The sequence below is a fragment of the Chenopodium quinoa genome, unplaced genomic scaffold (assembly GCF_001683475.1).
Source record: "Chenopodium quinoa cultivar QQ74 unplaced genomic scaffold, ASM168347v1, whole genome shotgun sequence".
NCBI lineage: Eukaryota > Viridiplantae > Streptophyta > Magnoliopsida > Caryophyllales > Amaranthaceae > Chenopodium > Chenopodium quinoa.
In genome coordinates, this window is record NW_018743850.1 from 6011001 (window position 1) to 6034267 (window position 23267).

General features: G+C 32.0%; 1 protein-coding gene across 2 annotated transcripts; it reads right to left on the minus strand.

Moving 5' to 3' along the window:
• Positions 1-803: 803 nt before the first annotated feature.
• On the minus strand, positions 804-17752 carry LOC110686103 (calcium-dependent protein kinase 24-like). Of its 2 annotated transcripts, none has more exons than XM_021862687.1 (18): positions 16811-17752; positions 16282-16370; positions 16076-16183; positions 15840-15947; positions 15482-15572; positions 14359-14411; positions 12894-12956; positions 11059-11103; positions 10178-10213; positions 9166-9221; positions 6958-7039; positions 6107-6235; positions 5707-5857; positions 3949-4063; positions 3214-3430; positions 1905-2102; positions 1698-1786; positions 804-1523 (listed from the first exon to the last, which is right to left on the minus strand). In XM_021862687.1, the coding sequence occupies exons 1-18, from the start codon at positions 17598-17600 to the stop codon at positions 1424-1426; spliced, it is 2520 nt and encodes an 839-aa protein (XP_021718379.1). In that variant the 5' UTR covers positions 17601-17752; the 3' UTR covers positions 804-1423. The 2 variants fall into 2 exon arrangements, with proteins under 2 accessions (XP_021718379.1, XP_021718377.1); XM_021862685.1 differs by having other exon boundaries at positions 5707-5860.
• Positions 17753-23267: the final 5515 nt, after the last annotated feature.

Consider the following 23267-nt stretch of genomic DNA (forward strand, 5'->3'; position numbering starts at 1 on the left):
CTTTCTCACCATCATTTGCAAACAAATCCAAACCACCACAACAAACACCATGCCTAACACCCACCAACACCACAACAAACCCCAACCTCAACACCACCATTTTCGAATTTTACAAAAAACCCTAAGAAAAATATAAAAGGGGCATGGTTAACCCTAAATGTTAGGTTTTTGCTTCTTCCATTGATTTCCTCAACCTCCAATGAAAAATTCAAGCTCCATTGTTGATGAGAGAGACAACACTCAGTTAACGTTTTCCAAGCTAAAAGTAAAAATAATGTGAATATCTAAGACCTCACAAGGCTCGCAAGCTATAATAACATTAGATATTCGGATTTTAACAAGAATTAAAGAAATTACACGAAAATAAAAAAGATAGTACTCTAATTCTCGCAAGAATAGAGGGTCTGTCGCAACTAGAAGATGATTACAAGTCGTAACAAATGATGTTTTTTTATTAACAATCAAACGAGCAACGCTCAAAGGATTAATTCCCAAAATAAATCTCTCTTCATTAATCACTATTGATATGCACCCATATTTATAGGGTGAAAAATCGCACCAAGATAAGATAGGAAACTAATAATCATATCCTAAAATAAGATAGAATATTAAGAATCCTAATCCTAATAAATCTACTAATCATATTTGTAACCAACTACTAAATTTATCCTAACATAAATAAATTAAACAAATAAAATATCCTAATAACAAAAACTCTTAAAGCCTAAAAATAGGAAAAAATGAAAGGTAAAAGTCCATAGGCAAATATTCTAATAATTAATAATTACTAAAGAATAGTGTAGGTTCTTAAGAAACTCCATGAATTTTCAAGAAAACCAATATTGAACTATTGCTCCTGCATTAAAAATACATTTGTATCCCCCAACAGAGTGTGAAAAGACTAATATACCCCCTTGAGAAACAGTTTGGTTGAGAAACTTGGAATTTCTCCAGTATCATTAAACACTTCCATCACAGAAGTAGTTTTTTGTGAAAAATCAAACTCAAGCAATAAAGACTCATGTACATTTTGAAGTTCTCAACCAGGATTCACAAAAATTTCATGCTGCCATAGTGCCATACATGAAAGCAGCAATAACCAAAGAAAAGAGACGAAACAAAGACCATAAATCCAGGCTCTCATCAGCTGCATCTGCTTCTTCTGTAAACAAAAGTTCAACTTCTACATGTTTGTGTCCAGCAATAAATTTGACTATTTCTGCACCAATAATAGCAAGCCAGAGCCTGTTCATCAGCAGTTCGAGAACGGAACGACCTACGGGACTTACTGGCATAACAGTTTTCTTATTTGAAATAAAAAGGCATCATAAATACAAAATGATGCACAGAATAGAAGCAGAGAGAGTTAAGGCAAAAGAAAGAAAGACAGCAACTAAGGAATCATTTTGAGCTACTAGCCAGCCTACAAGCGCAGAATGGTTCTCAGAGTATCACTTAGATTTTGAATAGTCTGTTGTTCTTGTGCTACTTGCAGATCTTGAAGTGGCATCTCTTCATAGCACCTGTTTCAAATTAGACAATCCAAATGAAACCTTTCACAATTTCATTCGCTGAAACAAAGACTGTTTCTAGAGACCATTATAGTATAGGGAGGACACAATCAAAATATCACAGAAAGCAAAAGGCTTAGTATATGCCGTATCAAAAGAAGTGACAACATACAAATAGTAACTTACATTTTGTGATAAGCCAGAGCTTGAGCCAGATTCATAAGTGTGGGACTTGAGGTAAGTCTTTGATAAACGCTTGGCGGAAGGGCCATCGGCTGCTTATGGAAAAAGAGGGGCAAAAGGAAGGGAAAAGAAGGGGTTAAAAACAAACTGAACCTAAAGGAAAATAAACCACATAACCCTAATCATAAAAACAGACTAAAGCAATGAAACCTCATTTTGTCCCCGCCTCTTTTTTGATTGAGCATCCCCAGCAAAAAGTTCTTGCAATGCTTCTGCAGCCACCATCCCACTATTTTCTTTTGGCTTCCCCCCAAATACATTATCAGATAAGAGTGCAATAGGTGATATATCAGTTGCCCTCAGAAAAGGAATAGGCACCGTATTTCCAGCTGCATATATTGACCAAAGCTACAACGACAATGCAATCCAGATAAGTGAATGCTATAAAATGTCCAAAAATAGATTAATTTAAAACAACATTCCAAAACAAGATTAATTTAAAACAACATTGATGTGGTTCACTAACGTTGTGTAAGTTACCTCAAAAAATATGTAAGTTACCTCCATAAGCAGGCGGGTAAATTTTATTGATCTTGAGGAAACAGATCATAGATCTAGGCTAGATAAATGACCTAGGGACTTTATATCCTACCCCGATACAAAAAACGGAACATGTCCCATAAATAGGTCCAAACAGAAATATAATAACCCAAAATAACAGATACCGTCAGTTTGTTGGGGCAAACAGATTCAAGGTATATTCTTATAGTGAACAACATAAATACATTTGGTAACAGATTGAAAGATTGTTAAAAGGGGTCAAAGTATCCGATCTCATGGACCAACTTATGTTAAATAACCATTCAAAACCTGTAATATCTTTGTTTAAGGCACTTCAGCAATGGTAATAGGTACAAAAGCAAATGAAAAAAAGTGTAAATTGACATTATTGTTTCGTGTAACTTCATATCTGAATTTAGAGAAAAGAGTGCATGTTAATTCTATTCAGCAACTCCTACAAGCAATAGACAATTTTGGCATAAGCTATGTTCATTTTTTCGCTTGATGATTAATCTCAAGCAACTTTTACTTTTTCATCCCTAAGATTCTACGAAACTCAACCATTCCCCTCCGAAATTTCCGTGAACTTTAGTTCATGTTAACAGAATACCTTGCCTCTCTACTGTGAACTTACTAATGTGCATAGATAGTTAAAACAAGTAAAATGAACAATCTGCAACAACTTCACTTTAAGCATAAGCCATGGGAGCTAGAAGATGACATCCTGTACCTAATTAACTGGGACACAAAATAATCCAGGGTCAAAGTACTTATTACATAACAAGACATTCACAAAATCAGCTCAATTGAGAATTCGCAGAGCAAATAAAAAGCTTTGAGCACATCATTCCTGTTAAGAACCTACACTAGATCGAAGAACAAGAAATTGTACACCTGAAAAAGTATCATTGTAATGCATCACATCAAGAAGAGAGCCAAAATAAAAAAATAAAAAAACCTTGTCTTGCGCTGAAAATGTTTTTCGACTGACAGTCTCACTCCTAGATTGATCACCCAAACCACCACTGCCTCCAACCTTTGTCTGACATGTTTTGCTTGCCATACGGTTCTGTAAAGTAACGGTTGATGCAATGGATTCTCGATTGACTCCACTAGCAACAAGCAATTCTTTCTCATGTATATTTGTGGCAGCACTGGTAAATGCTTTATCCCCCCTGAAAAAAAAAAATTCAATTTACAACATACAAGTATAAAGTTAACCTCCAAAACTACATGAAGCATAGGAACACCTAAAGTTAACTTCCACAAAAGCTGAAAAACTGAATAAAGCCATACTTCTAATGTTCGGGAGCTTATAAGTGCACGAAATGTAAACAAAAGCATGTAAAAAATGGAGTTAGAAAATTAGTTTATGTCTCATTTCTCGTACAGGTGATCATAATAATTAATCCTGACGAAACATTTAGAGACTGATTCCAAAATTTGAACCATGTTCTAGTACTAAGCTAAAAACATCAGTTTCTCATGAGACATTTTAATTTTTCAAAAGGGTTTAAAGAGAATAAAGTGCAGATCAGGTACTTAACGTTACTAATTACCAAGATGAATTTAACATTATTGGTTCTCTCTTTAAGAACTGGCTCAACCCATAAACATGATTTTGGAAAATTTTCTTTCCAAAAGATACCATGGCACAAGAAAAATATCAATTTGCTTGACAAAAAACAAATACCTTTGATCAACTATAATATCTGATTTAACACTCAGTGAGGAAACTTCAGGACTGCCATAAAATGATGATGTCTTCTCTTCATCCCCACCATGGACTACAAAAGTCCCAAAATCACCTGCACAGAAAAAAGACCACAAATGTTGTTTGCCAAAACATCACAATCCACAGCTGAAAAGAAAAGGTTCAAAAGGACCAGTTAAACCGGAAGACAGCAATCACAGGTAACTCCATCAACTGTTGTTTCAGAGCACAAGGATTGCATCAAAGGGGCTTCAGTGCCCTTATGATATTATTTGTGTGGGTTTCAACAGCAACAAAGACCAAACATTAGTCTTGGTACAGGGAGGACGAATAGGGGCAGGCAGAGGAGAGAGAAAGTAGAGCTGTGTTTGGTTAGGCGACAGCAAGGGGTTGTCGATGGTCAGCAATAGAGAGGAGGCATCGTGATAGGTGAGTCTGGACGGTAGGGAGGGAGGCGCTTGCGGCGGTTCACTTATGGGGGAGAAAGTGTTGTGAGAGGGAATGCGACAGAGTGGGTGAGGGAAGGGGATGAGGTAAGAGTGGTGGTGGAAGATGAATGTTCTAGGCAGGGGGGTATGAGGCGGTGGAGCAATGGTGGTGCTCACAGTAGGTGAGAAAAACAGGAGGTTTTATGGGCCGTGAAGATGCTGGGTTTGGTGCAGCGGTAGAGGGTGAGTGAGTGGTGGTGAGTTGAAATAGAGGAGAGAGAAAAGGGATAAAGAGGGTTAACCGTACAAATATTAACCATAGTAAATTATACATTATTTTTAAGTTTTAACCTTCATTAATGCCACCATCACCATTCACCAATGCTATTAGTCAATAGCAAAGGGTTACCCGAGATAATAGCTTTTTTTTATCGTTTACCAAATAAAAAGTGCAATTACACAGGGTTACCAATAAGGACCCCCCCCCCTCCAACAAGTAGAGCTACCTCAGTTCTCAAAACTCAAAATGTTTGGTTGATACTAGACAAGTAGACGACAAGTACAGGCTTCCTACACAGGGACTAATCGGCTTCACAACATCTCTGTTCCCTTATTTCCTGTATAATCTCTGATACAAGGAAACCAACCATATCACTTTAGTAGTGACAGGAAACCTGTACCACATAGCACACTATGATGGAAGCTTACCAATTAGTGAATAACAGTTAAAAACTTTCATTACCTCCTCTGTTCTTTTAATGTTAACAACTGGTGTTTCATGCACCCTAAACCATTACTTTAGCCATTAATATCTTCAATTATGTATGTGTAGAAATTATACTCCCCTCTGTCCTCAAATAAAAGTCTCATTTCACCCAAAACTCTTGTAGCAAAAAAAGTCTCATTTCACCTTTGTCAATTTATTTTCACTTTCAATCAAACAAACCCACTATCTAGTGTTTAACATACATCTTTAATCAACCAAACCCCACTATCTTCTTATTTTATTCACCTTCCTAAAAACTTGTGCAAAAGCCAAATGGGACTTTTATTTGGGGACAAAGGGAGTAAAATGTCGATATTTTGAAAGATTACATCGAGGTAGATCTAAAAAGACCCAAATTATTATTTTTTTACTTGCGCAAAAATCATAACAAATTATCATAAGATATTTATGTGAATAGTGTTAAATCCCAACTGTAGCAATAATAAAATAATGAAGTGTATAGAAGATCATAAGAATAAAATATTAATGTTATACTCAGAAGGAATAAGAAAACAGAGACAACCCATGAACGTAACAGAGTACCTTCTCCAATCAGCTCCACATCCTGCAAAGCCTGCCGCTTTGCTGACCCTGCAACCTTGGGTATCTCATTTTTATTTGTCAACGCAACATTGATAGGTTTTGATGGAACAGTGTCGCCAAAATCCTGATTCACTTTTGGCACCTCCACCTGCTGCTATTTTGCAAATAAAAAAAAAATTAGGGATGAGTATGTCCAATTTTATCTGCCATAAAAATTTGTGCCTATTTCTCTTGATTTTGAAACATCATCAACACAAATTAGGACCATTTAATTTATTAAGGGATAAATTTTATACACAGAAAAGATACGTGGCAAAACAAATACGAAATGATACAAAGGATCTTCATCAGATCAAAGACAGACAAAACTATACGAAACAAATGAGTTCTATGCACATACCCCTGCCAACAAGGTTCCGTCGGTAAGACTTTGAGCTTGAAGTACCATAGATTCCCTGACTTTTCTAGCCTTCTCAATCTTTGGCAACATTGCAAATGCTCCTCCTTTGCACTTATCAATGAATTTATGCTGCATTTGGTAAACGGAGGCAACAAAGGTATAAGTCACCCAAAAGACTTGTAGGCTAGCCCTGCAATAACCTAACAATTCTTTCTAGCCTAACATCTATCCTCCTTTGCATCTATCAATGAATTTTATGAATATTGATTTCCCATCAAGGGTTATATCTTATATGTGAATAAAAAGTAAAGCATAATACATTTAAAATATAAATATATATATATATATATATATATATATTGACAACAATCTTTTTAGTCTCTTTCAATAAACAATTATTTGATATAAATTTTCGTTAATTTAGTTTTAAATGTAAGGAATAAAACTAGTAAACGAATATATGAAGTCTGTCAAAAAAAAATGAAATCATTTGAAAGTAGAGGGAACCAATGGAAAGTTGCAAAATTACGAAAATGTCAATAATGACACAAGTAAGATCTTGAGCATCATTTATGAAGATTTAAGGACCCAGATTGACTCTTTGTGCTCATAACAGGATATGGAATTCGTGCTACAAATAATTTCAAATTAAAAAAAGTGTGCACCTGATCAAAAGCCAGACGTGAATAAATATTGAAATTAAAACGAGAAGCTTACATAGTTGTTTTATGATAGGAAAAAATTAACAAAAACATATGCAGGCACCAGGCAGAAGAAAGGGAAAGAATAAAGGAGAAAATAAGACACCGCCCACATTTCTGGCTGCTTTCAGCCAGCACATACTTAAATACCTTCAACATATCAAGTGCAGTTGGACGCAGACGTGGATCCTTGGTTAGACATTTAGCTACGAAGTCGTGAAATATAAGAGACCTGTGAAAAGTTCAAAAATTATGTCAAATATTATAACGTTAACAATATGTAACAGTCCAATTATTGTTGTCTACACACTTAACTATCTTATATCATCCCTATTATAAAAGCCAACTGTTAGGGACTCAATATTCAAATTTTGAACTATCTATACTGCCCTTACGGGGTTGCTATCTTACAATTGAACAACAAATAAATCAATAGGCTATGGAACGATTATCAGTCAGCCAACTCACTAAAATCGATCATATAAATTTAATTATCAAATCTCAATAAACTCACAACTTCATATAGGAATATGATTATTTCCTTTTAAAAAGATTTTGCTACTTTATACTACCTTTATTACTTTTTTTTTGTCTCATCTAGAGTATTCCATTGGAAAAGAGAAACTTTCACTACGAGTATTGATTGATAATTTGATACACATAGAAAAAACATATTCATGTAAAATCTTGTTAGATTCATCTCGACGAGAAATTACAACATATATTAATTTAAAAAAAATTAAATAGTGTGGTTGAAGACAATATTGCGCACATGTGTGCAGTTAAAATTGATGCAGAAAGACAAATGGGACAAACAAAAAGGAACAGAGGTAATACCTCTTTGTTCATGTCAGATGGTATACAAGATCAATCTTTTAAATACCTAAGTGACGGTTGCAAACATGACTAGTATCTCATATTCCAAAGTATATAGCTAAATACATGCACCCTAATATCCGGCATTCAAGAGTAGAAAATTACAAATTTTGAATATTGTCATAACAATATTTAAAGAACTAGACCTCTCAAACAAAAAGAGTAACAAAATATTAAAAAGATCTTCAAAATAATGTGTTAAATCACTTAGGTTACATTCTCTTAATAATGCAAAGTGTTAATTTATTTCTTTATACTTCGTATGTAACATTCTCTTCCTTTTACATTATTACCGCAATGTAAAAGGAAAAAAATGAAGTAAATATTGTAAAAAAATCGAATCACTAGAAAATAGTTCCAAAGGGAAAAAGGTTACCAGAAACTGCCATGGGGCCTGCATCTAAGTGATCCACTCCCCCCCCCCTCCTTAGCTGTTACACTTTGACCGACACATAGTTTTAAGCAATTTAATTAAATTAAATATAATAAGAGGTAAGTGGGGTAGTAGGAGTATTAAAAGAAATTGTAAGAGAAATAATAGTGGAGTTAATAGTTTATTGAAAAGTAATTGATGAGAGAGGAAAGAAAAAAAAAAAAAAAAGTAGTTGTGGATTTGGGTGAGGACCATGAGAGGAAAGAGATATAGTATTAAAATGTAGTTTTTTTGCCATAAAAGGAAGTGTAACACTTAAAAAAAAAAAAAAAAAAAAAAAAAAAACCGCATTAGGTAAATGTAACACTTTAAAAAAATGGAGGGAGTAGCAGCTTTACCTTGAGGGGCATTTGGTTCAAATACTTCAAAATCACTTATGTGTTTAAGATATTTCAGACCCAAAAACTTATACCTAATATTATATGTTTAATAAAATTCCGTAATAAAAGTCAAACCCATACTTTGAATTAAAAAAATTAGATCTTCCACTTTTTGTCTAGTATCCCTTTTCTTCATAATAAAAGTGTGTTGTCTCCACCCCTTCAAAACAGTAGCCTGTAACTAAATTGTCTGCCAGTCACAATTGATGATTACAGGGGATAGAATTGACTGATAATAACATGGGAGGTAGTCTGGTAGTGTGAAAATCGTGGATATATATATGGCTGAAACCCTCCTCCTAGGGGCATGACAATCCCATACCCTGTTTCCCAGAGATCAAGCAAGGGAATTGTTGATTGTAAACCCTTACCTGATTCCAAAATTGTTGCCCCTTCAAAGAAACTTACTTTGTAATAGAGAAGATAGTTTTTGGGTAGTTTGGAAAATACTTCTCCTTTTTTTTTTTTATTATTTTTTTTATTTTTTTTTATTTTGCAACACTTTGACTTTCACTATTCACATATACTATTTTGACTACCTTTAATGATTTATAATTAAGTAAAAATATAGTCATGTGAGATGTTATTAAATCCGTCATGCAACTGCAATATGACAAGTCCAAAAACAAAAATGGGTAAACAGAAGGCTACAGAAAAACAATATGATACCATTTTTCTTTGTCCTCGAGCATTGGAGCTGGTTCAATAGATATCATGAACAAAACCTACTAGAGCAAAGAGGAAAATTTAGAGAATAATAGAAAATTACGATACATATATAGCAAATTTAGGCACCACAAGGGTGGGAAGATCTGATGATAACTACTTTACACAAATAGCAAACTCAGGAACTAGACAAGTTGGAAGCTTTTGACAGTTGTTGATCGATGTGTTCATAATCTCTCTCCCTTCTTAGAAGCGTAGCGCTTAAAGTTTCTTGCAAAAGATATGTAAACTCTTCAAACTACTACATTAAATATACACTAGAATGTACCCGTGCTTATGCACGGGATATAAAAGGTAGGGTTTTTTAAAAATAAAAAAGAAAGTTAGGTGAGGATGTTATTGGTTTTTTTTAAGAAAAAGAATGCATAGAAAGTAAGTATTGCTATTTGGAGTGATGTGGTGAAAAAACATTTTTATTATAATATAGATGTGAGACTGCTCAACATGGCAATATACATGTACATTCTTCAAACTACTACATTAAAGCTATGTACAGCATAATGTGATTCCATAGTCCACAGCTAACTTGAAAAGATGAGTAGTACGGTAGTACCTAATTTCAATGCGGACGGCAATGATATTTCCATCAACCTAAATGCTGGATTCAGATATATCCTTTGCTTGGACCAAAGGGAGGCAGAAAATTTCCTTATCTAGCCATCCCAACGTGTGCTTTTGCTAGAAACAAAACGCTATTAACTGGTGTTCCATTGTTTTAATTTCCAATTCCACATTGGTATCAAACTTTAGAACTAAATTATAACATAATACTCTATATACACATGACAGCAAAATCATATAATTGGGGGTTATTAAGCAACAAAAAGTCATTAGAGGTCAGAACTTGAGAGCGTAATATGCAACGGCCCCATACAATGCTATAACTCATAAAAAAATAAAAAAAAAAATAAAAATAAATAAATAAAACCACTGAGGAACTAGTGATTGCACTAACCCGCATTGGATGCACCGATGATCTAGGAGGAAGCCCCTGAAACAAAAACGAATAGTTAAGTATGTAAATTTGATAATTCCATAACTCCATATAGTGCAGGTTATCATAATTGAACAGAGGGTGTTTCTTAAGCTTAATACAAGTACTCTATTCTTCTCAGAAACATAAATAATAATAACAATAACAATAACAATAACAATAACAATAACAATAACAATAACAATAACAATAACAATAACAATAACAATAACAATAACAATAACAATAACAATAACAATAACAATAACAATAACAATAACAATAACAATAACAATAACAATAACAATAACAATAACAATAACAATAACAATAACAATAACAATAACAATAATAATGTACTCTGTTCAACTTTTGTCCTCCAATCTGCTATGCATTTCAAAAGATATTAGGTAGTGATGGCAGAATCACACGTGTTAATATAAGATAGTGATGTAGCAACTGTTTATTCTCTTTATTCTATTATACAAAGCTGCCACTTCTCCCTATTCCCCCCCCTCCCGAGCGGAAATCACCGCCTCTGGCCTAAATTAAAAAAATTCCAGCAAAATTTTCATTTTTCAAGATCTATTCAAATCTACTACAACATGACAATATCTATGCATCACACATTATCATTTAAATAACAATATCAACATAATGTTGAATCCAACTGTGTAAGCCAATGCACGTAAATCAAATTAAATCTTTCTTATTATGTGTGAAAATGGCTAAAACAACATATTTTGGACCAGAGTGTTACTTTTCTCCTTTTCCTTCATCACATGTAGATAAACAGAATAATAAAAATATGGAGGTTTCCATCAAGGAGAGGAGATACAATTGTCAGAGACAAAGGATGTTACCTCTGCCATCTCGATAGCAGACACTCCAAGAGCCCAGACATCCACCTAAGAGGCCAGAGAGTAGAATATATATGTTAATTTCAACCACTTCTGCATATATATTGACTGCAAAGGATACAGCACAGAACTCAGAAAAATTACACCTTGCAAAATTGTAGATCTATATTATATATTATTGCCTTAAAGCTTATCTATTACAGTTTAATATTGCTTGGCCCTTTGCTCACAAATAAATTGCAATAACAGTTATCCCACTTTAACAGAAAAGTGACAATAAGATTAACATAGTCAATTTGAAACCTAAAGCAATAATAAAGATGGTAGAACAAAAAAATCAGCGACAGCAGAGAATTTTTTTTTGGATAACAAAAACAAACAAACAAACAAATTAGACATAAACATATCATTCGATCCACAAAACAAACATATGACCCATTAAGCTCTAAAACACAAGCAATAAGATTAATAGTTAATCAAACTTCCACACAGTCTCACAGTTTTTTTCAAGGATATCCTCCACAAAAAAGCTACAAAGCTGAACATCAGACTGATATTGTACTTCCAAGATTTTCCATTTGAGTGCAGCCATGTGCTTCATTTTGAGCATAGTCTTTTCTACATATGCAGATAAGATTGTTTTTACAAAAATAATAATAAATAAAAGCCTGAGGTTCTAGCCTGTCTCAACTGGTTTTATGAATTCTAAGGGATGAATATATTTCTAAGCCCCTTTGTGCTTTCAGTATAAAGAATTCTATCATATTCCAACACCCTTTTCATCTTCTATTCTTTATGATACTCTCGTAGTGAGTTTGTTTCTAGATAATGAAATCCTTAGCAGGAATTTCTATTTAAAAACCAAGATCATAAGATTATGAATTGAGGGAGCTTAAGAAATTTCTTGGTTTGCGAGGAGCCTTTTTGTCTAGAACATGATATCTAGGAGTTAAATAGAGCAAAACTTTTCTTTCGGTAGCTTTTCATAAGTGCCAGAGCAATCCGATTCAGGTTATTACTTAAAATTGGAAGAGAGAGAGGGGAGGGGGGGGGGGAGACCGGGAGGGGGAGAGAGAGGGGGGGGGGTGGGAGCTTATAAACCATTCAATAAAAAAAATAGGTGAAAATAATGTGTACATAGAATTTGACGAAGTAGAAGCCATCAATTTTTTCACAAACTTTGGTAATACATAACTCATGTATCTTAAGAACTATAAAAACACAATACATGTCACACTTTCTAAGAGACCACATACATTAGTATATAACTAAAATAACAGTCATTTGGCAACAGATTAAAAAACTGTACCAAGGTTGCTGCAATACAAGTATACAGCCCATTAGTAGGGATAACAAACTCAGTTAATATGAAAGTGAAAACTAACAATTCTCAACGAAAAAGGAAAAAAAAAAAAAAAAAAAAAAACCCTCCTTTTGTATCTCAATGTCAGTATGAACTGCATACAAAGAATTATAATTACAATGCAACACAAGCTTTCTAAATCAAAATTAAAACTAAACAAAAAACAGCTTAGGGAAATGACAAAACAGAACATGGAATGGATAATTATAGGATATTAGACAGCAGATCCAGGATGAGGTATGAACTTGATATTAATGAAGACAGCTCAACACTGCAACACATAGTATATACAACAGTTGACTTTAAGCAAATCAAAAATATATTCTGAAAAGTTTAAAAATGGAGAGGAGAAATTCAACAAAATAAATGTGATTTTTGAGTTAAACGGAATGTATGGCCATAACAATAATGCAATTATAAGATAGAAGTAGCAGTATAAACGTAAAGGAACTAAATCTGAAGACATCTTAAGTACCTTTCCATCATATCGACTTTCTTGAATAACTTCTGGAGCCATCCAATGTGGAGTACCAATGAACTGAAGAGATTAAAAATAAATAAATTAATTAAAAAAAAAAAAAAAAAAAAAAAAGCAGAACATACACACATCAGCATACAAGATCCATAACAAAGAAATTATTAGAATCAAAGACTGTATCAAACATGAGGGCATGGTATTAATCACTGATGATGGCAAAGTAGTATATATCACTAAAATTATATCAGTTTGCTTTTGTTAGGATGAAAGCAAACAAATTCCATCATTAAATCAGACTTTTCAAGTATCATTTGTTTACCTTCAGCAAAGACCTGGAAATCGCAACAATAAAGATATCTAATCTCAGATGAGAAAAAATAATAGCATGGAAAATTCGTCCCTACCACATTGTTAAGCATCTTGGTTCATCAATTCAAGGACAAATGAAAATGATAGATCTCATTTTTAACCCAAGATATATTAATTGGAAGAAAAATCCTCCAATTCCACAATAGACAAAAGTTACCAATAAATGCATACAGCTCTAGATATGTGGCCTGAATGGATCACACTAAAAAGAATCATAATGACATTACAAATAAGAGTAAACAGCCAAAATAAGAGAGATTGTTCAAACATAACTCAGTCACCTATGTCAAAAATGTAAAAACGAAAAGCAAACTGAATCTTTCATAAAATACTATAGTGTAAATACTAAGTGATTGTTCTGTACTTTCTTAAAAAAAAAAAAAAAAAAAAAAAAATGTTCTGTACCATACAATTTAAACTAGAATTATTCATCCAATAAAATCAAGACATATAAAGAGATCATCAGAGAGGAGTTATCTAATAAAATCACACTAGCTTTCAAAACCATGCAATGAACAGGGTGAAAAAATAAAGAGATTATAGAAAGGGGACATTTCATAAAACTTAAATTTTATAATGTTATAATAAGAAATTACGATAATTGTATTCAGAAACAATGAAATCCCCACCCATAAACTGATCAAAACATATCATGTAATAATTTATAAGTCCTCATTTTAAGGGGATGAATGAATCTACTAAGTTTATTCTTATAAACTTCTATGGATCTTAAGTACTCTAATTTTCAAGCTATTTCTAATAGTACAGAAATAGTGAATTTTGAATTGTCTATCCATAACTATACGGGTAATCAATTTACTTAACTTAATTATCTCAGGTGGATTAACAAAAATCAATTCTGTTTTTCTGTTTTCATTAAGCTTTTTTATTAATTTTTTTTTATTATTTTCTTAATTTAATTCATTTACCGTGACATGCAATGCTTATGTGGAACCCCCTATCTTCTTGAAATTTAAAAAGATCATCATTTTATTACATTTGACTTGATGCCTCGTATATCTCCAGTTGAAACATTGATGTTGAATAAAAAAGGAACAAACTAAAGACATGAAAAAAAAAAAGTAAGCTATACCGTATTGCGCTTGGACATGGTTCTTGTCAGCTGTGCTGCAACACCAAAATCACCTATACGAGATAAAGAGAACACATTAGCTAATAAATCCATAAAGGTCAGGTATCTTTATCAACATAAAAGTAATTTCATTCAATAGTAGAAAACACCAGCCTATACTCCTAGGTCATGCATAAGCCATGAAAATGTATACTACGTACAAGTGATGGGATCATGGGAACAGAGAACCACATATAAGGTTTAGGGCTCATTAAAGTCTACTTTCTTCTTGTTCCACTATGGCCCCAACCTTGAGTCACAGCAGAGCAGACAGAACAAGGGGCAAAGAGCAAATCTGAAAACAACAAGTTCAAATAAGAAGCTCTTGCCTAAAAGTAAAAGAGAGTACTTCAAGCCTAAACCTTGGCCACTTTGCATCATTGCATATTAAACCAGACTGAAAAGATTTCAATGATTGCACAATCATTCACATCAAAAATCTGTAAAGTACGTACAGATATAAATTCCTATAGTTAAATAGCAGGGATTTTGGGGCATGCCCTATTTACAGCATATACTCTCTAAGCACGTTAATAAATCCAGAAATCTTTTGCGGTTGCCTTTTTTTTAACCTAACATGCTGGTAGCAGGACTTTAATTGCATAGGCTCGTGTTTGACGGAAAATCTTATCCCCCAGCATTTCTGATAACATTTCAGTTTACAGAAATTGATTAAAGAGTCAGGGGAGAAGGATGGTAACCTTTATGATAAGATCACAGGAAGCCTTAGTCAAAACATATTCTACTAGGAAAAGAGATGGAAACAAATGGTTACTGCATATCTTTAGCAAAAACAAGACTTTCGGGTGAATCCTAACAAGGTTCAGTAGCAAATTGGGGCGAAGCATCTCAAGTTTCCTACCAGACTACCCCTCACCCTCCCACCCTCAAGATCACAAGTACCTATCTTGCCACTTTGCAGTCATGCCCCTTCAAGAAGCACAAAATACAAAATTCAAAACCACATACATAGTTGTATACAAGTTAAGTGCCTAACAGAAACACGGCATGCGACATGCCATATGAAGAATAAAAGTAAGCTAGCATAAGAAATCGACAATTAAGTGAAAGGAAAGGTTTATACCCAACTTCACTTCTCCTTGTTCTGTCAATAGTATATTACCACCCTTAATATCTCGGTGAACCTTGAAGATTGAATGCAAATAATCTAAACCCTACAACCAATGAGGCAATAACCTTAGTCAATAAGCAAACAATAGAGTTCACAAAAGAATATATGAAAGTCTAGAAATGCTGAAATTATCTTTCGTTATGTCATTTAGTTCCTTGGAAATGATCATATGACACTAAAAGATAACACAGTTCTTAAAATCCACTAAACTTCTTTCCAAAGCCTTCAGCTATAATTTATATGCCCATTCGTCCAAATCTTGCACAGAGCCTTAAAATAGAAAGTCACGCCAATTCTGATGTCATTATACCTTCAATGCCTCCCTACAAGTGTAAGCAATTTGATTTTCATCTAGAGGCTCTTCAGTAACATTCATCAAGTCAGCAACACTTCCACCTCCACAATACTCCATCACTATCTGCCACAATATGACAATATCAACAATCACAGGTATATATCTACATATGCAACTCGAAAAAAGGGAGTGCATAGATACAATTCAAATGTTATTTGATATTACTAAATGAAATCAAAATCAAAACCTACCCAGAGATACTCTTCTCCTTGGTAGCTACCAAGGTAACGGACGACATTAGGATGACTACACTGCTGTAACATTTCAATCTCACCTCGAATCTCCTCATAACCTTCCTCCTACACACCAAAGACAAGGACAATGAAACACAAAAGCTCAAAAAAAAAAATGAATCTCAAAATAAAAAACTGAACTCGAAAAAAACAAGGAAACACACCCCTTCGCTCAATGATATAACTTTAATTGCAACTAACTCTGAAGTCTTTAAATCTCTAGCTTTATAAACTGCCCCATAGGAACCTTTCCCTGATTTCACAAAGACAACATCAGCAACAATAAATTCAACATACTATTAATTCAAAATCATTTCAAATACACGAAAGCTCAGCTGCTGTCGCAAAGTACCCATCGATGTTTCCATCTTCTTAACTTCATTTTATAGCTTTATAACATGACTTTCGTAGATATAACTACATATCATAGTGTCAACTATATCTATCATCAATTCATCAAAGCTTCTGATAAACATACTCAAACCAATCAATCATCAAAGCAAATTTCAATATTCATGTATATACTGCAGTCATAATTCAAAGTCACAGTCACATGTTTCAACAAATCAATCTAAGTTCAATCCAAATAGTTTTCTCTCCTTTTCTAACATATGGTCAACATCTCCTAAGTTCTCAAAACTAAAACATGATCATCAATTACTAATACAGAATACCTAAAGTTCCTGAACTCACCTAATTCATGAAGCAACTCATACTTTGTGCTAGGATCCTCCCTAGCAATACAATCCGGAATCGAACTCGACGACATTTTACTCTGCAATTGTCTCATTTGTCCAGCAACATCGTCTGATTGACTCGAACCACCACCGCCTCTCTTACTCCTCCCACCAAACCCTAACTCCCCTGCTGCCTGCATACTCGCAACCGCCCTACTCATCGCCGAACCACCATCACCACCACTCTTCCTCACTACCGTCCCAGAAACATCATCACTCTCCTTCTCCCTCTTCTTTTTCCCCGTCTTTCGCACCACAAATGTCCCGAACTCTTCCTCACCCTCCTCCTCATCATCATCCTCCTCCTCCTCCTCCTCCTCATCATCATCATAATCATCATTTCTCCCTTTCTTCACCAAAAAAGTACCAAAATCACCTTCACCATCATCATCTTCATCATCATCATCATTCAATTCAACTGTTCTAGGAACAAATTTAGGTTTCGACGGAGACATAAATGTCGGATTGCGTGATTTTCTGACAGAATGCGGAGATTCCGAATGATGTTTATCGGGCTTGACGATGAAAGTGCCGGAAATGTCGTCGGAAGTTTCGGCGTCGAAATCGAAGGAGCCGGCGCCGCCGAAGTCCTTGGGAAGACGCTTGAGAAGAGGAGGGAGAGAGTCGTCGTCCATGTCGTCGTCGGTGGTGTTGTGGACGACGAAGGTGGAGAAAGTGTTGTCGGAGGATTTCGCCGGAATTGATGGTGTTGGAGGTTTCCGACCACGTCGAGGGGAGAATTCCATGGATTTACAAGTAATACAAGGGGTAGAGTAGAGTGTATCGGTTATTTTATATGAAGTAATTTTTTATACGAAGGCGCTCCGGTCCGTGATAATCAAGTTTCGTTTATTACGGAAGCAAAACAGCTACTCGTGCTTCGGTTTTGGAATAATTGGCAAGACTGCTATTTAAGTAGCAGTTTACGGTTTTATCTTGTACACTTTCTCAAGTATTGTTGACTATAGGTAAGCCCGTGCGATGCAAGATTCTAATAACATATTGATCTTTACTACTTCCTCCGTTTTTTTTTATTGCATCATAGGGTTTTGAAGGCAAAATTTGGTAGTAGAAAAAAGTAAGAGAGATAAACGTAAAAATGTAATGTAAGATAAAATAAAAAGTAAGTGTGAAAAAGTAAGGGTATGTTGGGTATTTGCAGTGTGAACATAGATATTTTTTATCCTAAAAAAAATGATGCAATACTAAGTAAACTTCCTAAAGTAGTAAGTGATGCGATAAAAAAAGAACGGAGGAAGTATTATTGTTTGCTATTTTTTGGATAAAATTATTAAAAAAAAAACAATTGATATGTTAAAATTAATAAAATCATACATAACAATATAATAAAACTCGGTAAATTTTATTTTCAAGATTTTATACTCCGTATAAGAATCTTAATCATCATAATTAAATGAAGATATAATCATGAAATAAAATTAATAGTATACACACATTCGAAATTAAAAAATTTACTCCATATATACATATAAGAACGATGCGGGTCATACTTCTAATTATCTTTCAAGAAATATAAAGGATATCTAAATGGACAGCCAATATAAATTAAAGATCAAATTAAATCATGATAATAACGAGGAAGATGAAGTGTGTAGAATATTCATTATTTATATATATATTTTTTCATTTTGATTTTTATGTCTCCTATTTTAGAAAAATGAAAAGATAAGGAGTTTTTTTTTTTTTTGGGAGGGGGAAAATAAGGAGTTTTTAGTATAGATATTGATTCATTTATTTTGCTTATGTGACAAATGAATTTTTTTATTATAAAAGAAATTGCAAATCTCTTTTTATTATGATAAAATATCTAATAAAAAAGATAATATTTTATTTAAAAATTTATTTAAACTATCAATTTTTGGAACATCAAGATTACAAAAGGGTTAGAACGACATGAATAAAAAAATTATTTTGAATAATATTTCCGTTTTTAAACATATAATTAGCATACAATAGTTTAAAAAAAAAACTTCCTCCGTTTTTAAGTATTACAATGGTTGACATAACAATGAAATATGCTTAAGTTTTTTTTCTATCAATAACAGTATTCCAAAGATTTAGTTAAGCTCATTGTCCACTGATCAAAATAAAAACATTACAAAAATACACATAAAAACAGGAATAAAATTGATAAATAATAAATCTAAACACGTTTATGTAAATAAAATTATATTTTTAGATTAAAAAAGTAAAAGGCAAATATACCAAGAAGTGAAAACTACATTACGGAATTAATAAAAAAATTGTAACGATACATATAAATACTAATATTATTATGAAACCCGGCCCATGGGATGCACGTTTTTTTAATTAAATGTATCTAATTGACAGAATTTTCCCTCTATGTTAAGAGCATTTCAAGGTATAGGTCTAACCACCTCAATTATTACTCCAGCATGCTATAAATAGAAAAGTCTCTCGGCGATGGGAGTGAGAGATTTCCAATAATAAGCCATATGCTTTGCGAACTATATTCCACTTTAATGCATTTTGCTCTTAAATCGCCTTTTGTGAACAGGTGCACTCCAATACCATTGATGTCCAATAGGTTTGATAGTAATGTCTGGATTTGTTTTAATTGTTGCATGATTGCATGAATGTAATCACCCTATAATTAAAAAATAAATAAATAAATAAAAAATAAATAAATAAATAAAATAAAAATAAAATAATAATAATAATAATAATAATAATAATAATAATATCAATATCAATATAAGCTAAATTAAGAAAATCGTTTCCAAACCTTATAAATTAGATTGTAAATGAACTTACAAAAATACCTTCTCTAATTAATCTGATCTTTAAAAAAAAGTATAAATAGAAAATAAATTGCAAGCATAAACTTAAATATGTATTAAAAATTAAACTAACAATTACCCAACCATTGATGACCTAAAACTGATGCGGATTTTTTTTGATGTGATTTTGTATGATATGTCAACTACAAGTTCAATGATTCTATTATAAAGGTATGAGGGTTTTTTTTTTCTCTTATCATAGAAAAGCTATCTATATTTATCATATTTATAAATATTATGAGTTGGAGTAGTATATTATATCTTTTCAAAAATCTTATCATACAAAAGTTATTAACTATTTTTATTATATTTTTTCTAACCAACTTTTATTTTTTATGTATTTTTTATAAATCATACCAACGTATCAAATAAAAGACATAACGCATACATAAGTTATAATATTGTAGGATTTATAACATATTGTAGTTCCATATTAAGTTGTATAGTATATAACATATTGTAGCTTCCATATAAAATATTTTGTTTAAGTTGTGTTATTTTTATATCATAAATAAATTTGAGAAAAAGCCTAAAAAAAAGCAAAAAAGAACATAACCTCCGATACGATGAACAAAATAAAACCATATCGAAGTCCTAATTGTTCTACGAATGAAATAATTATATAACTATAGCAATAAAAACTTTATCTTTTATACGAAACCATGATAAAGATTATATTGAAATAGGTAATGACAAATGATATACTTAAATACTAATATAATTATGAGATAAATGAATTTAAACTCTCAAATTTCATTCGTTATGCTTAGGTGGAAAATGATTTTTTTTTTAATTCTAAAATAAAATAAGAATCTCATTTTTAATTGGTCGAAATAATACCCTTACTTATGTGGCGCTCCAAATGCTTTTCAAAAATGCCTACTTTATTTAAATAAAATAAGAATCTCATTTTAATTGGTCGAAATAATACCCTTACTTATGTGGCGCTCCAATTTCTCTTAAAAAATACCTACTTTATTTATATATATATTAGATTTATTAATTACCTTTTACAATAAAATAAGTTCGTTAAAATAATAAATTACGATAAAGCTTAACGACGACTACCTATATTAAAATAATAGAGTAACTAAAATAAAACTCAATACAGTTCCTAATAAAGAATACATGTAATTTTTATTTTTTTTTTTGACAAGAAATAATACATGTAATCTATTATCAAAAGATCTAATTACAAAAGAAAATGTGAATTTTAACCATAGAAACTATAATAGGTATGAAATCAAATTATTGTAATATGGAGTAGGCAACAAATCAAATAATTAATAGGTAATCAAAACAAAATAATTGTAATAAATTATTTCTTAATACATCCTAGCCCTAATAATGTGAGATAATAATTGTGTGATAATAATTGTGAGTTAATATTAATTAGTCATAATGATTAGAAAAATATTTTTAGACTTCATTAGTCTGAATAATTAAAATAATATCTAGTGTGAGATGATTTGACCAAATCTAATAATTGTAATGCTTTCTATAATAATCCCATTCAATTTGTATTTCATATAGGAGTGCTAATCAAGATAAGTAGGGCATTTAGAGCTACTCATCAAGAAATCCAACTAGAAAAAAATAAGGCCTTGTTTGGCATCATTTTTTGTTTTCAGTTTTTATTTTTTTTTAAAACAAAAAACCAAAAACAGGAAACAAGAAAAAGATGTTTCCACTTTTCTGTTGTCTGTTTTCAAAATTATCATGAATTTAATAATTTTGACTAATTTTTGATTCATTATATGACATATATTATATGATTTTGAAAAACAACCACAGCAATACCAAACGAACCCTAAGTTGTCGATTTACAAAAGTATTGTTTATTCAATGCTTATTTACCATTTTCTCGTGGAGTGAATCTTTACATAATTACATGTTTGCTTAATATATAGTACTATTTACAGTGTAAAATTCATTTCAATTTAGTAAATAATTACAATTCATTAAAAATAAGATAAAGATAATTAGGCCTAAGACTATATTTGGTTCACCTTATTTTTTTACTCGATACTTATTTCATATCAGAATTACTCGGTACTTATTGTTAAATATCTTTAATTTTACTAACATTATAATGATTAAATAAAAATGTTGTTTTTAAAGAAATAAAGTTTTGATTTTTAAGGGGTCTAATATTTTGTAAATCACACACGTTTGATTAGAGTTTATAGCTTTGTGGTTTGTTTGTTAAAAGTATTTAAATTAAGGTTATTATATTTGTGAGGTTTTTCGTTCAAGAGCTGGTGGTGCTCTTATTTCCGTGATCAAGGTATGTATTAAAAAATTATATATACCTGGGTGCAACCCAAGAGTATTTTCCGTTCATGTTTTTTTTTCTCATTTTAAAAATTTAAAATGAGCAAAAACCTACCCTTAGGTGCACCTATATGTACCTTGATCATATAAATCAAAGTACAACCAATCCTTGATCATGATCCTGAGAAAAATAATCTCCTATAGAAATATAATAATCTTAATTTATTTAAAGTTACCAAATAAAATACAAATCTATAAACCCTAATCTACATGTCCATGATTTATAAATATATTAGTTACCTTAAAAATCAAAATTTTATTTTTTAAAAACGATAATTTTAATTTATCATAACAATGTTAGTTTCATAAGAATAAAATTGAGAATATTAGTAGCAATAACAACAAGTTTAAAAGAAGTTAATAAGGTTTTTTTTATACACAAGCTTGCGGCAGCAAAGAGGAGGAAAGAGAAGTGGTGCATGGCACCTTATTATGCTAGTGCTAGACGGTGGAAGGAGGTGACGACAGCGGTGGCAGACGTGACAGAGAAGAAAGAATTGGGTGGCTTTAAGAGGAGAGAAGAGAGAAAATTTTGATGCAATTGATTTGTGAAGAGGGGAGGGGTATTTATAGTGGTTAAAGTGTAAAAAGATAAGTTTAAGGCGGACTAGGATTAGTAAAAAATAAGATAGAATCAAAAGTAGTTAAATGATTTTGAATGGGATTAGGTCTAGGTTAATTTGTGTGGGAAACTTTAATGGAAATATGAATGAAAAATAAGATGAACAACAATTTCATTAGAGGAGGAATGACATAAATTAATTGGGATAGGTTAGAAGAAGGTTCTTAAGAACTAAAAAACTAGTCTTTGTAACTTTATTTGTTTCCTTTTCTTTTGTTAGAAGAGACGGGAATCATGTTGACCACTCTTTATCTATGTTAAGCAAAAACTATGATGAAATTAGAGTTTGGTTGTCCCTCATGATATTCATAAGAATGTATTGACATTGAGGCAATATTTGTTTAATAGTATTGACTTCCCGTCAAAAAAGAATTGTCATTTTTATTTAATAAAAAATTATGGCCAACACTTTATAAAATCGTTTTTTTTAAATAAAATCCGAAAATTATAATCACATTAGATATTTTTATAAAAACCGAATACAATTAATTAAAGGCTATTTTGTTATCATTTTTTGTATTCAATTTTCTTTTTTTTGTAAACAAAAACCAAAAAAAAAATACAAGAAAACGGTGTTTCCACATTTCATTTATTATATTTCAAAATTATCATGACTTTAATAATTTTGATCAATT